General features: G+C 33.3%; 1 protein-coding gene across 1 annotated transcript; it reads left to right on the forward strand.

Moving 5' to 3' along the window:
* Nucleotides 1-425: 425 nt before the first annotated feature.
* HLH54F (basic helix-loop-helix domain-containing transcription factor HLH54F) lies at nucleotides 426-8,571 on the forward strand. The gene is made up of 4 exons (XM_089633775.1): nucleotides 426-535; nucleotides 2,139-2,223; nucleotides 3,308-3,461; nucleotides 8,278-8,571. The coding sequence occupies exons 1-4, from the start codon at nucleotides 436-438 to the stop codon at nucleotides 8,569-8,571; spliced, it is 633 nt and encodes a 210-aa protein (XP_089489901.1). The 5' UTR covers nucleotides 426-435.
* The last annotated feature ends 6,419 nt before the right edge of the window (nucleotides 8,572-14,990 follow it).

Consider the following 14,990-nt stretch of genomic DNA (forward strand, 5'->3'; position numbering starts at 1 on the left):
GGCTAAGTAATAACCAACAAACAGACAGGACACGGGACAACTTCACCATTTAGTATTGAATTAGAAAAAACTTCTTGCGAAGTCGCAAATGACACCTATCAAAGTACAGTGATGTACTTTTCATAGTTATAATAATTTCAACAAGAACAGTATCATCTGAGTTTAATAATGAGTTTTTCCAATTATGGTTTTATTACAAGTGAATTAATAAACCTATCTATAAGCCTACGAAATTGGCGCGACATGACGTCAATCAATTGAAGTGTTTTTCAGTGATTTTCTTTTGAATTTTCATGCTTTAATCTTATTCGAAGTTTTGTGATTTTCATTTTTATTTTGTGATGAATATAAACAATTCTGTGCATCAATTCAGAAGATGATGAACAGTTATGCGCGGTGAATAGGCGTAAATGAAATAGTTATTATAACGTGATTATGCCACGACGAAGAATTCGCTCGACTTCACCTGTGGACATGTTCACCGCAGATGACGATGATGATTTCCTGAATAATGACGATGCTTCACAAACCTCAAGTTAGTTCCATCCCTTCATTTTGTATATTACTCATGGAATCCATTTAATTTCTTCTTATGTTAACAAATTATAATTTTCAGGACATTTTTCAGGATTATCATTATCTAATTATTCCCTAATTTGTTCATTTTTGGGAACAGCTCATATGGACTCGTTACTTCCGTGGTGAGAAATATGATGTAAATGGTGTTAGAAAGAGAAAACACCACGTTTTACATTCAAATCTAAAAATTAACCATATAAAATTAAAATGAACACATCTCTGAAACCTACGGTTCCAAACGCAATTTGAGAAAAATGTATGAAACTACAAAAAAATTATTTTACATTAATATTTATAATTATCTATGTGTTGTGATAATCAAATCTTTTTTGTTTGCTATCAGTAATTTTAGATCAGCGTTTTAATATTTCTAAAACTATATGTATACTTATATATTTTTAAATAAAATTTTAACGCGTATTATACCATCTTTCAAAAACAGCTTTTATTTTTTGGATACGTTCGACAATTTTCCATTTATTTTGATTTATTGTAAAACGGAAACAAACACTTATTTGGACAGAATATGCCAGAGGCCTGTGGGTTTAAAATCATCAATTTATTTAATTTTAATGTAAGTACATAAGTTTCTATATTTCTTTAACACGAAAAAACGTTATAAGCAATTAGGTATATAAATATGATTGTAAACTTTGATCATCGGGTAGCTATTACTCCTCTATCAATTGCCTATATATTACGTAATCATATTAATATATTACGCTTTTTCTATGCATATTATTTTCTTCTCTCAAATGTAAATGATGGGATAGTTTGATAACGACGGTAAGAAATTATTTTATAATTTCGTGGCAATTTTTCGTTTGTTTGTGAAATATCATCTCAAGGGAGCATTATGAAGAAACCGTCTTTTAATTACATTAAACATTTAAATTACACAAAAAGAGTACTGCCAGCATTTGAGGAAACTGACAATAATAAAAAATAACGAATTAGAGTTATTACGAATTAAAATAACATTTATAAAATTATAGTGCAATCCGAAAATATACCAAACTATTATAAGTAATAATTATTAGCATGAAATACCCAAACAAATGAAAAAAATGTTACGAAAAAAAATACGTGCCGCCGACGGGAATTGAACCCAGAACCTTCTGATTGCCAGCCAGCTGCTCCACCGTTACTCTACATCAGTTTATACTGAACCCGCCAATTAATTACTACTAGTATTTTTCATTCAACAATTAATGCTGATTTGCATCTGATTTTTTTTTACAATTTGTATGGGTGTTTCAGGCTATTATTTCTTATATATAATTTGTTATTCTTTGTGCTATGCTTAAAAAACCTTGTCTTGTAAACATGAGTTTATCATTAAAAATAACGAAAATATATCATTTGAGGAATTTAGTTACCATGGGCAAGCTTTGAAGCATCAACATTATTATTGTGTGACAATATAATGCCAACATAATACTTTATATTGTAATTAGCTACAAAACATCAATTTAAACCTTTTTATCCGGCTGTAGAATAAAATCAGTTTTTGGTACATTATGTTATCAATCAAATAATATTATTTAAAATTGTTACAGATGATCGCTGCCCCCCTCAGCAAAGAAATGCAGCCAACGCGAGAGAAAGAGCCAGGATGCGAGTCCTGTCCAAAGCGTTTTGCAGGTAGGTCATAATAATAAATTGTCGTATATTGATCTGAAAAATAATAGATTTTTCTGAAAGAAAAGAGACACGTTTTGTTTAAATGTAGGTACACAATATATTCTTAAAGGGGGTGACAGATTACGGTATAAGTTCAAAGCGTTGTATATAAACTCCATATTGCTCGCTATACAATCCCATACAGACCTGTCACACCTAAAAAGATGACGTGTTATAAATGTGGGCGTGGCGATCTGCTAGCCAGGCTATATTTGAAAATTATGCGACCTCCTCTCCTACCTACGGCAGGAGAATGGGTCAGAACAATTTACGGAACGCCGTAATTACGCGACTGTTATCAGGCAAAGTGACAGATCCCATACAAAGAAATAATATTCCGTAGCAGTTACCCAATTGATCTCACCCCCTCACCTGAGTAAGATTATAGCGTAGTGTGTCAACCCAACATATAATATAAGTACGAGTATATGTCACGCCCAAATTATGCGCGCATCATATTGTGTAATGAGTCTAAGGGTTAATTCGAACAGAAATGGAGTCAATTTCACAAAATTATGCGTGTACCATACTATTAAATTTACTATTTTTTCTATCTTGCATTGTATAGTATTTTGTTTTCGTATTGTGACGCTCATTTAGATTAACTTTGTGTTCGAAAATATAAACGTATCCCAGCAGGGCGTGAAATTCAAAATAAATAATGTAGGTATTGTTAAAATGTTTATTTGTCCAAATGTACACTTCTCTTCCATCCACAAGCAAATACTTCTAATGAAAGAGCAATATAAATCATAATATACAAAATAATAAGTGCAAAACCTAAATTATTATGTTATTTACAAAAGTTTCAATTAAAAATAAAACGGAGGCAGAAGGGTCAAGGTCTCCAGGAAAACCGCAGCAGAGGTGAAGGGACAACTTTAAAAAATGTTGGGTGGAGTCCGGACCCAAAAGAATAATCGTTTAAAATAAAAAGGCACATCTACCCATTGATAGAATTAGCATTGATTGGGAAAAATGCTGAAGTGGCAGAAAGATAGCTTTTTATCAAGATAATTATCAATTACACAATATTGTTCCACAGGCTAAAGACAACCTTACCCTGGGTTCCCGCAGACACAAAGCTTTCCAAACTAGACACCTTGAGGCTGGCCAGTGGCTACATCGCCCATCTGCGCGCTCTCCTGGCGGACCAGCCCTCCGAGGAGTTGCATCACACAGGGAGACCGCTGAACCTGGTGAGTACCAACATCCAATGCATTATATCAGGACAGGCCTTCCATTGATATGCTTGGTGTAACTATAAGTGACCAGCTCAGGTACAGGGGCTCCATCGAAGTCAGAGTAAAGTTGGCCTCTCAGAAGCTGGGCGTACTGTACAGGGCCCGCAGATACTTTAATAGTACACAACTGCTGACCCTGTACAAATCGCAAGTGCGCCCTACTGTCGAATTTGGCAGCCATCTCTGGTCCGGAGCTCCTAAATACCTGAAAAAAACCCTTGACTCAAGAGCGTGCAAAAACGGGCGGTCCGTTTGATAGATTCCCCAATCTTAACAAACGGACTGCAATCTTTAGAGCACAGGAGTCAGGTAGGTATGCTGTCCTTGTTCTATCGGTAATACAATGGAAGATGCTCTGAGGAACTAGCGTCATTGATCCCTTCGGCACCAGTGCGTAGTCGGGATACACGCCAAACGCGCGCCCAACATTTGTACACGGTTGACATTTGTCACGTGAGAACGGGTCGCTTCTACGATTCGTTCTTAAGTTCAACAGCTCGGCTGTGGAACGAGCTGCCGGCCTCACTCCTTCCTCTCCATAAAAAGACCCTCCACACAGCATCCCCAAAGATGACATAGGCCCTGAGGGAAATTATTTTCTTCAGGGCCTCCTGTGTGGAGTTAATATAAAAAAAGGACAATAACTAACTGTATATCTTGGATTGGCCATATTCACCAAATTAAATGATAATACAACGCACTCATAGGCTCATATAAACTTGATGAGTAGAAACGAAAGTTGCATAAAAGCGGATATTTTTTTACAAATTTCAAGTGTTTCTACAAATATTTAACCCTGATGCATTACAAAACTACCGAACTAGTTGTGGAAAAGAAGAACAAGTTATTGTACAAGAGCTAAAGAGAGAATTCAGCGCAATTAATATCAAATACTTTAGTTCTATTTTAAATTATTTTTAAAAAGTTATGTCTATTAACAGCCAATAAACTAAGTTTTTAATGCATTTAGATTCATTCCCTACATGTAAACCTATGCTATAAAATAAATCTGTAACTTGGAACATTTCGCTAACAAAACATTCGTAGAACGAGTTTACAAGTTTTAATTTGGAAGTCTCATTTGGGTACCGCTGCCCATTTATTGGATAGCCAACACATCTGCCATAGTCTAACTCCTTTCCTTAAAAAGACCCTCCACACAGCATCCCCAAAGAGGACATATGCCCTGAGGGGAAACTATTTTCCATTGCGCCAATTTGCCCCGAATTCTGCCAATTTGTCGGTACGCCCATGAGCTATCTGTAAGTGAATCACAAAACTTACATCAATATCGTGAATAAACAATACAATAAAAATGCTCCCCTTTTTCTTATTCAATGAAATCGCACTCTGATCGTGAAAATCATCTCGTCATAAATTTAAGAAAAAAAAATAGATTCAATCTTCGGATTATTTTTGACTTGGTAAGATGAATATCGTGTCTCGACCAGTTGGACCATATGGTTCATTTCCCGCTTTCGAAGGATAACAGAATAGTCTAAACACCGATGTTTAACGCCTTGGCACGGGCCATTGTGTTTTTTGTATGATTTTTATAAATTCAACTTTTTTTGCATTCCAGCTAAGATGTTCTTCACTCTGTTTATTTACATAAAAATGAGTGTTTATGTTTATTTGGAGTGCTGAGATTTGATAAGACGTTTTAATTTGGAATTAAAATATTATTATGAAATACAACATTTGCGGATGCGTAAATTAACATTTTTTTAAATAAAACATTCAAATTGATTCTCACCTGAGAATTTATCAGTGTAAAATGCAGCATTATTTTAGATAATGATTCGTATTCAACCGACACTTTAACATTTTACTTTGTCTCTCGATGTAAATTGCAGCATTATTTTAGATAATGATTCATATTCAACGGACACTTTAACATTTTACTTTGTCTCTCGATGTAAATTGCAGCATTATTTTAGATAATGATTCATATTCAACGGACACTTTAACATTTTACTTTGTCTCTCAGTGTAAATTGCAGCATTATTTCATATAATGATTCATATTCAACTGACACTTTAACATTTTACTTTGTCTCTCAGTGTAAATCGTAGCATTATTTCAGATAATGATTCATATTCAACTGACACTTTAACATTTTACTTTGTCTCTCAGTGTAAATCGCAGCATTATTTCAGATAATGATTCATATTCAACTGACACTTTAACATTTTACTTTGTCTCTCAGTGTAAATTGCAGCATTATTTCAGATAATGATTCATATTCAACTGACAGTTTAACATTTTGCTTTGTCTCTCAGTGTAAATTCCAGCATCATTTTAGATAATGATTCATATTCAACCGACTGTTTAACATTTTACTTTGACTCTCAGTGTAAATTGGAGCACGTTTTTCTCATTGGGCAATTGAAAAATATGGAATAAACTTATGGAGCAACAGTTAAATGGAAATTTAAAGCTCCACAGCACATGATTAGAATAACATTGGATTAAATTAGATTTTCCAGATAGAAGACGCTGTATAATTTTTCTTAATACCAACTCGCCATTTGAATATTTTGACGGCTTATAACACAAGCTTATTTTCTGCTGCATAGTAAAGTTGACACTTTATAGAAGTACAGAAGACAAGGGCATAGCTATAGCATTCACATGTGGGTATTCGAGCCTAAGCTACTTAGCCGGGAAGGGGTTCGGCCTGGTAGAAAGTATAGAGGGGGGTGGGTGGAAAATTTATTAAAATTATTTACCACAACTTATTATATACATCACAATGATTAAAGAAATGGTGCAAATAATATGGTCCTATTTTCAAAGAACGTAATTTACGAGTACTATATTCCTTTTAATTTTCTGACGAAATAAACTCCCCCCTTATGTACGCCCTTTATAGAAGACTCAGGGAACATTTTAAAAGGGTTTCATGTAAGAAAACAAAGACTACTCCGAAACAATTGTTGTATTTCATTTTGGTGTTTACAATTTACCTAGATACTCGTAAAGCCAAAAGCGTGGTCCGAACAAATGCACACAGCTGTTGTTTAAATATACACTTTTTACTGAACTTTATGGTGTATTTATTATGCCAGTTTTACAACTCCACAAAGAAATTAGGCTCCTAGCGGCCGCCATTCTTAGGCCGACAGTAATGGTGCGGTTTGGCGGAAGCTCCGTCTGACAAAAGCTCCGTAGTGTGTATAACTTTTTTTGGGTGGTCGCTCACATTTTTTACAAATCTTATACGATATGAAAAAACATACGGTGCACGCACTTACTTAATATTTAGTAAATACCAACAGTCAGGGATTTAAAATTTAATTTGATCGTTGGCGAAGTTTTCGAAGATAATAAAAAAGTATTTGCATGTTTCGCTATTGCTAATGTCTTTCTCAGGCGTCTCTGACTTCTTCCACCATTCACTACTGTATACCACAATGTTACTGTTAAAAAAACTACATTAAATCGATTTTAATTCGACTCCGTATCTCATTCCTGCGTCCCCGACTTCTCTACCATTCCTACCACTCCTGGCACTAATAAGAACAAACTTTGAAATTTTCAACGATATCGGTTGACTACTTTTCGAATTTTGCTAGCACAAACATAAGAAGGCTGAATTTTTACATATTAATATTTTTTTTATTGTATTGTTGTTTTAACTTTGTTTTGGAGTATATTCTTTGTTGGGACAAGTTATAAACCACAATGTAATTGATTATAAGTCTTTACGATTTTTTTTCGGTAATGAATTAATGCAAATCTTTAAATTGGAAATTAACACACTTCCCGATATCCGATTAAGCTGAAACTCTGCAGATATACTCGTTATCAATGATAATGCATTCTATCAAAATTCAATTTGGTAGCAATCACGTACATACACACGGACGTATACGCATTTCTCTACAATCGGATAACATTACAGCAGTTATTATGCGAAATAACGTTAGTCCTACCTGATCGGTATTTGGCTTGATCGGTAGAGTTGTCAACGCCAGTTCCTGGATAGGAAGGTTCAGCTCTCAGTCAAACCAATTTTTTATTAAGATATTTAAAATAGATGTTTTTGTTAATAATATTGAAAATTTAATACGAAATTCGCGTATTCTTTCTTCAATGCTTAACCTACAACCTACGGGACTGAACGAGTGAAAACCAAAAATGTTGTGTAAGTGTACTCAATGGCTCGGTAAGTTCCCGACGGCAATAACAACCCGAGCAATGTTTTCTTATTTTTTTACATTATCTCCAAACAGAAGGGCCTGAGAATAATAATCTCTCAGGTGGTTGTTTAAGAAAAAGGAGAGGATGATATGGGAAAGAAAAGGGGGTGAGGGGTGGGTATGAATCTAAGGGTAAATGTGACCAGGAGTGACAGAAGTTTGAATTCATCCCTCCCACTGCGGTGCTGGGCGATGGGTCGAGTAATTAGTAGATGGTCGAGAGAGTCCTGGTGGAGAGGTAAAAAGATCTCCCTCAATCAGTCTCTCCAAATCCGGTCCGCAACACAGTAGACGGGCAGACGCATACGCCGCCAAAACCTAGACAATCCTCACCCCATGAATCCGGACACTCTGCTAATCTGCTCTAATGAATGGTTCCCGGGGCAGCGGTACCCATACCCACCGCTCAATTGTAATTGTCTTTATTACCAATTAATCGATCCATCGACGAAGAATGTAATTAACAATATACATATCGATTAATTGATCTATTAATGGTGGTAAGAATTAAAACTGATGTGTGGTTGGGTATACATTCGCCTTAATTAATAAAATTTTTTTTTCAGACATGGCCATTCACATTTCAACAAGGTGTCGGGACATCATGGATGGGTTCAGATAGGGCTCCACCGCCCCCCCTGTCCCCTCAGGGCCCACTTCAGCCGCAGGGCCCCCAGAGTGCTCCGTCCCACGGTCTAGTCCTGGGCTGTGACCCCAACAGCAACATGTACAGCAATAATAACTTCTTTACCAGGTCCCAACAGTACCAACAGAGCGACAATAGTAATTACTACAGTCAAATACATAGAGATAACTTTATAAGGCAACCTTATAATGAACCAATGATGCATACGGGATAAATGTATACATCTTATTTGAGAGATTAATTGATTAAAGGCAAGTTATTTCACCTACATGAATGTAACATTGTCACTAACGCCGGTCATCTTCTATTTTTGACGATTGTATGTAATGTATGTTTCCCGTTAAACCCTGATTCTAGGCCCTTTACAGCTTTTTAAGATATTGTGATCAACTGATATGCGTAACAACATGTCCATTATGCTTATCAGTTGACCTTTAGGATTGATAGATTAGTCCAGAAGAAAACTATCAGACTATGAATGCGTTTCTTGGTATATAATTGAATGATTATTAAACTTTGTTGCATAAGTAATAAGTAGGTGCAAAGTGCCTACCTCTATACATTGTTTATTTTTTTAAATATGCTAATAAAAGGGTAAAGTGAACTTGTAGTCAAAACGTTATTACAGACGTTATGACATAGATACTTTCCTCTGCAAGTTGTCAAAAGAGGAACTAACGAACTGCTTTTTTCATACCTATATTTCTTTGCTTCTAGCAAAATTATGCGTGTCGTTCCGCGGGTATAATGGTACTTAAATCTTATATAATCCTTACGATTAATTTTATGCAATCAAATAATAATATTACTGTAATTACGAGAGACTTAAGGTTCATACCTGCTGAATTAGTAGTCTCTTCTGAAAACTGAAAGAGAGCTTTAATGGAAAATGTTTAGTTTTTTGGGAAATACGACGTAAAAGAGTGGCTTTGTATTTGAGAAAAACAAAATACTTAATAATACACCACTTTGCATACAAATCAGTTCAAACGTTAGTCATACAAGATGGCTGCAAGGCAATTTCCCCTCACCCTAGATTTGGCTTCAATGCCATTTATACAAAATTGTACTAATGCAATGTAATGTTAAAAAAAATGGCGCTGATATTCCATTTGACGCGAATACTACATTTGAATTTCTGAGACACCTAAAAAGTGCGTTTAACGATATTTAGGTAGGTACTAAAATGAATTTTTACACAAAATGGCGCTAATAATTATTATTTGTGATATGATATTTTATGACGTATTGTCGGTAGTTTTTTAGAACAAAGTGAATAAGAAAGAAGATGAGTATGTCGTACTATCTAAATAAAAAGAAGGGGCAATATAATGTTTATTTGAGGACTGTCGGGTCATCTGCCGACAGAAGTATTGTCTTTCAAAGCGGCAATGAGTCGACAGCTTTATTACTCGAGCCATACTATTAGATACCAACTTGATAATAATAATTATTATTATCATTAGGTATTAATTATAGTAGTAGGTAAGAACCAGTTACCATTAAACTTTATACAATTACCAAATTCTTGATTCCAAACCAAAGAATATTAAAACTCCATAAAAAAATATACAAAGAATTTTATTAATATATGTACCTAATTATTTTTTTAATATGTCCCAAAGATTTTTAGTGAACTAAATAAATAAAAAAGCATCGGGTCATTAATTTTTTTTTTATTTTAATGCATTTTTTTTTAAATATGTTAACAGATTTAAAAAAGCGCGTTTGTCCAACAGATGTGCGCTGTTTTAAAAAAAATATTTTTATATGTGTCACAGGTGACATATTTATATAATACAGGTATATAAAAACGCACGCGTATTCGAATGCAAAGTTGTGTCAAAATTTCAAAGCAACCGGTGAAAAACTTTCGAAGATTTAAGATTTTGAACAAACGAACATTCATTTGTATGTATATAGATTATGTATACCTTTTAGGTAACTTTGTAAATTCTAGAGCTCAGAGCAAAGTATATTAAGTCACATTTTACAAATTTTATAGGAATGAAGAGTAATTTCATCCCCCGAGACCGAAGTGAACGTGAATATTATTATAAAACCCACATCAATGGCGATAGTGTGGTACAAACGGCTATTTTTTTCCATTTGATAATGGCTTGACACTTGCCACATGAATAAATAATATATGTCTAAAATTAAAAGTAGCTAAAACGTGGACATAAAATTAAACATTGATTTTGTTCATTTGTATAATACTACGTATATATAAACGTTATTATATGAGTAAGTAAATAAGTCTAGGTACCTACTTAATTATTGATTGAAATTAAATTATTCCACGAAAGAAGTAAAAATCCGTGTTGTTATTTTACAAGCCTGATTTTGAAAGTTTCATTTATATGTTAGTTATAAATATCTGCTTACATGCTGAGTTATTTCATGTTTTATATCCTGGAAAGTAATCCTTGAAATAAATTTTAGATACTATTATGGCCTGGTGACCAATCAAAAACAACACGTTGCTTGAAATGACTTTAGACGTGTTTGGCGATCAAATCTGAATATCAATATGCTTTGTAACCTTCTCCTTCCACGTGTTATTCTTCTTCCATCCTCTTTCAGCCTCACAATATTGCGTACATGGGAATGCCTTAATCCCACTGGCTCCAAACAGTTGTACGCAATTGGGACTCTTGTGCGGTATTCACAAACCAAAGCTTTTAAAATATTCAATCATGTACAGTAAGAAGGGAAAAGGTAAAGTAGGTAAGGCAAAATATCTCAAATTTATAGATTTTACGGTTAAAAGGGGGAAATATTTAAGTATATAGATATTATGGTTAAAAGGGGAAAATATTTAATTATGTAGAATTCGTGGTTAAAAGGGGGGAATGTTTAAATATATAGATATTATGGTTAAAATGGGGAAATATTTAATTATGTAGAATTTACGGTTAAAGGGGAATACATTTAATTGTATAGATATTGTGGTTAAAGGGGAAACATATTTAATTATGTAGAATTCATGGTTAAAAGGAGGAAAAATTTAACTATATAGATATTTTGGTTAAAATGGGGAAATATTTAACTATGTAGAATTTATGGTTAAAAGGGGGAATTATTTCATTATGTAGAATTTATGGTTAAAAGGGGGATATATTTAATTAAATGGTTAAGAGGGGGAAATATTTAATAATATAGATTTTATGTTTAAAGGGGGGAAATATTTAATTATATTGATTTTTGTAATCATAACAGCGTAACTATAACACAGGCATGTGCCTAGCATGGTGGTCGAAAAAATCCTCAATGCATGTAACAATCAATTCAATGAATAAAGAAACTTAAAAAAAAATTATGATAATATTCACCCTAAATACTGCTCATAGCGTTAAATCAATTTTTGTGACGATACATTGTTATATTTTAAAACTGTGTTCTAGATATTTAAATGTTTGATGAATAAGCTTCCTAAATATTTAAATGTTTGATGAATAAGTGACCAAAAACACAGTATTATGTTATATGTATTAGTCTAGTGATATGCGATACTATCCACTTTACAGGGACCGCAAAGTGACATCAAAAATAACATGCTTTGATTTGTGCAAAAAAAACACCGGCCATCCATGTGACTGACGTTGAGTTATATTTATGTTGTGAGCTTAAATAAATAAACTTTCAAGTCTTCCGTCTTTGTATTAAAATATTGAAAACGTCCAAGTCAAACCAGATTTGTTTTTATTATTATTATTCGTACTTCATACCTATTAGCTGGCAATAATAGCCTATTATTAGGAATTCACCTACCTACCTAATCAGACTAACTTGCAAAATTTATAAATACTCGTATATTCCGTAAACATGAGTTATTCTCAATCAGGGAGGTATAAATTATCAGCATGAAACATATATTATATATTTACCCTTATGCAGATCAATTGTACACCGTTATTGGACGGTTTGTTATATCTCTGTCTGCTGTACTCTTACTGACGATCTTACTTCTATCAATATGTATTATGTTTTATCACTCTGTTAATATATTACTGGCTGAAATCCCCGCTGGCATTGCCCGGGCTTTACATTACCGGGAATTTTTAGAAATCGGATTTACACAGTGACCTTCCTCTTATTTTGATGGTCAAGTGTGAAAATTTTCATCAATCTCGGAATGAAACCTGTAGATTTGTGCAAATCAAATCCTCGAATGCCCGCCCGCCTTCACAAACAGACGATCTCCTTTACAATATTAGATGAAGATAGAAGAAGAAGATAACAATAAACGCATCATTACAATTTCACAAGTGACCACAAACAACTAAAATTATGTACGAAGTAACTACAACAACAATACATTAAAATATATTATTGGCAATAACCATAGACATATGAATATTAGTAGACCTGCCCTAAGTGATTAAAAGCGTATTATCCCCACTCCCCATACCGGTTCCATTGAGCCGGCTGGGCTCGCATATGGCCTCAAGTGAAATTTGAAAACGTGACGTCATCATTCTTGTGCAAACTATGGTCGAGGCATCATCGGTTCATTTTACGAAATAACACGGCAAAATGTTGACTTGTGATATGAAAACTTGTAAAAATAGATGTGAAAAAGAGAATTAACCCAATTGTCGTATTACATTCCATAAGTAAGCATTATTTTACTTTATTTTAAGCTTATTCACACCGTATTATATGGATCAGTTTTAGAAACATATACTATCACATCACAATGTAGCGATTCTCAAGTGTGCTCATCGTTGTTTACTGGGGTAAGTAAATTATGAGACATTTGTAAAAGTGTCTTAACTAAATACTCTGAAACTAACTACGACTCTGAAAATAGAAGCTGCCTTACTTTGCCGAATTTGGACTTCGCAAATTAGTTCATAACGTGGCGAGTAATTTGCGCTCCCATGTAGAAATGTCTATTCATTCAAAAGCAGATTTTACTTTTAAGAACTAAATGGTGATATTATAATGCGAGATGCCTATTTACTGTCAGATTGATTTATTGACGAACCACAGTCAGCCTTACTCCCTTCGTTCTTCAACAGTTGATTTTACCCCTCGCCATTATCTTCTCGTCTATTAATTCCTATGTCTGTGGCAATAACACTTTTTTTTTAAGTTTTATCAAAAAAAAATTATCATTTATTTAGAGATATGTATCATTTTGTAGTATTTTAATGTGTTGATAGATTCTTGTTGGCTACATAACTACCTAGATAAATGCCAAGGGGTTATTTGAGGGCGTAAATTTTACGCCTGTCGTCGAAAGATTCCACAATTTACACAACTGCAAAGACACGCAAATTGCAGATAATCTGTTTAGAAAGCGCAAACATAAAATGTTTCGTGTGAGGTAGATGCGAAATATACCATGCGTATATTTAGCGCCTGTCAAAGGTAGGTTTGCGCAATTTACACAACTGCAAATGAAATAATTCCTGAGTGAAATATATACATTTAAATATATATATTAACGAAATAAGGTAAGTAAATTTGAAAGAGGATTTTCACTAGGTTTCTGCATATTATGAGATTTGAATACTACTCTTCCATGGAAGCGTTAGCTTGTTGTTGAAAGAGGAATAAACAGTACTTTATTGTAATTATTAATCATATTAAAGGTTGATGTATTATGTGTTGTAGTAAGTACATTGCAGTAAGGAAGTATACAAATAATATAATTTTTATACTAACATTTTTAAAGGAATTTTTTTTTTATACTTAAAAAATTTAAACAAAAGTAAGGAACCCATTGAGGCACTGCTTGTGTGTGGGTAAAATAAAATAAGAAAATAAATATACTTTTTAAACAAAATAACATACTAAAATGCAACATCCAGAAAGTCAAAATGTTAATTTTGAAGTAACGGCTTCAGAATTTAATATTCTTGTTTAGAAGTGAAACATAAAGTTTAATGTTTTAATATTTTTTTTAAACACCTCGATATGAATTTCGTTTTTTTTCGGTGGAATGAATAAATAAAAGAATGAATTAAATAAATAATTAATGAAATGAAAGAATGAATCTTTTATCATCCTTTTATCAGCCTACGAAAAATTACAAACTCTGATCACCGGGATTCGTGTAGATCAATTTTTAAAAATATCTAACATCTGACAGTGACAGACATATATATATAATGGAGTTATGCCTGTTAGTTCAATCATCCCCAGAAAAGTTCCCACAAAAAAATCAACACATAAACACGCTACAAGGTTCACAGAAAACTTATTAATCCCAAAAGCAAACAAAACTATATTTCAAAAAGGACCACACTACGTGGCCATTAAAGTATATAACAACCTTCCACGTAGCATCAACCAATAACCGACATACTTAAATTTAAATCATCACTAAAAACATTTATTTTAAACAAATGTCACTACACCTTAAATAAATTAATTAATAATTAACCTTAACCTTAAAATATTTTAAACCAGACAAAGCATACTCATATGTAAAGCATAAGCATTAAAATAAATCATCAACATTAAAAAGTGTTTTTTTCAACTTTGAGGATTTAAAATAAAAAAATCGCAAGTTGCGCCACAAAACGAAGTATGTCAAAAAATTACAAATAAATAGTAATATATCTGTGTGTAACATTGATGTATAATACTAGATTAGCCCTGTCTAGTTAAATTCATTTA

The sequence above is a fragment of the Hesperophylax consimilis genome, chromosome 7, assembly GCF_061612785.1.
Source record: "Hesperophylax consimilis isolate HC1 chromosome 7, BYU_Hcon_1.0, whole genome shotgun sequence".
Classification (NCBI taxonomy): domain Eukaryota; kingdom Metazoa; phylum Arthropoda; class Insecta; order Trichoptera; family Limnephilidae; genus Hesperophylax; species Hesperophylax consimilis.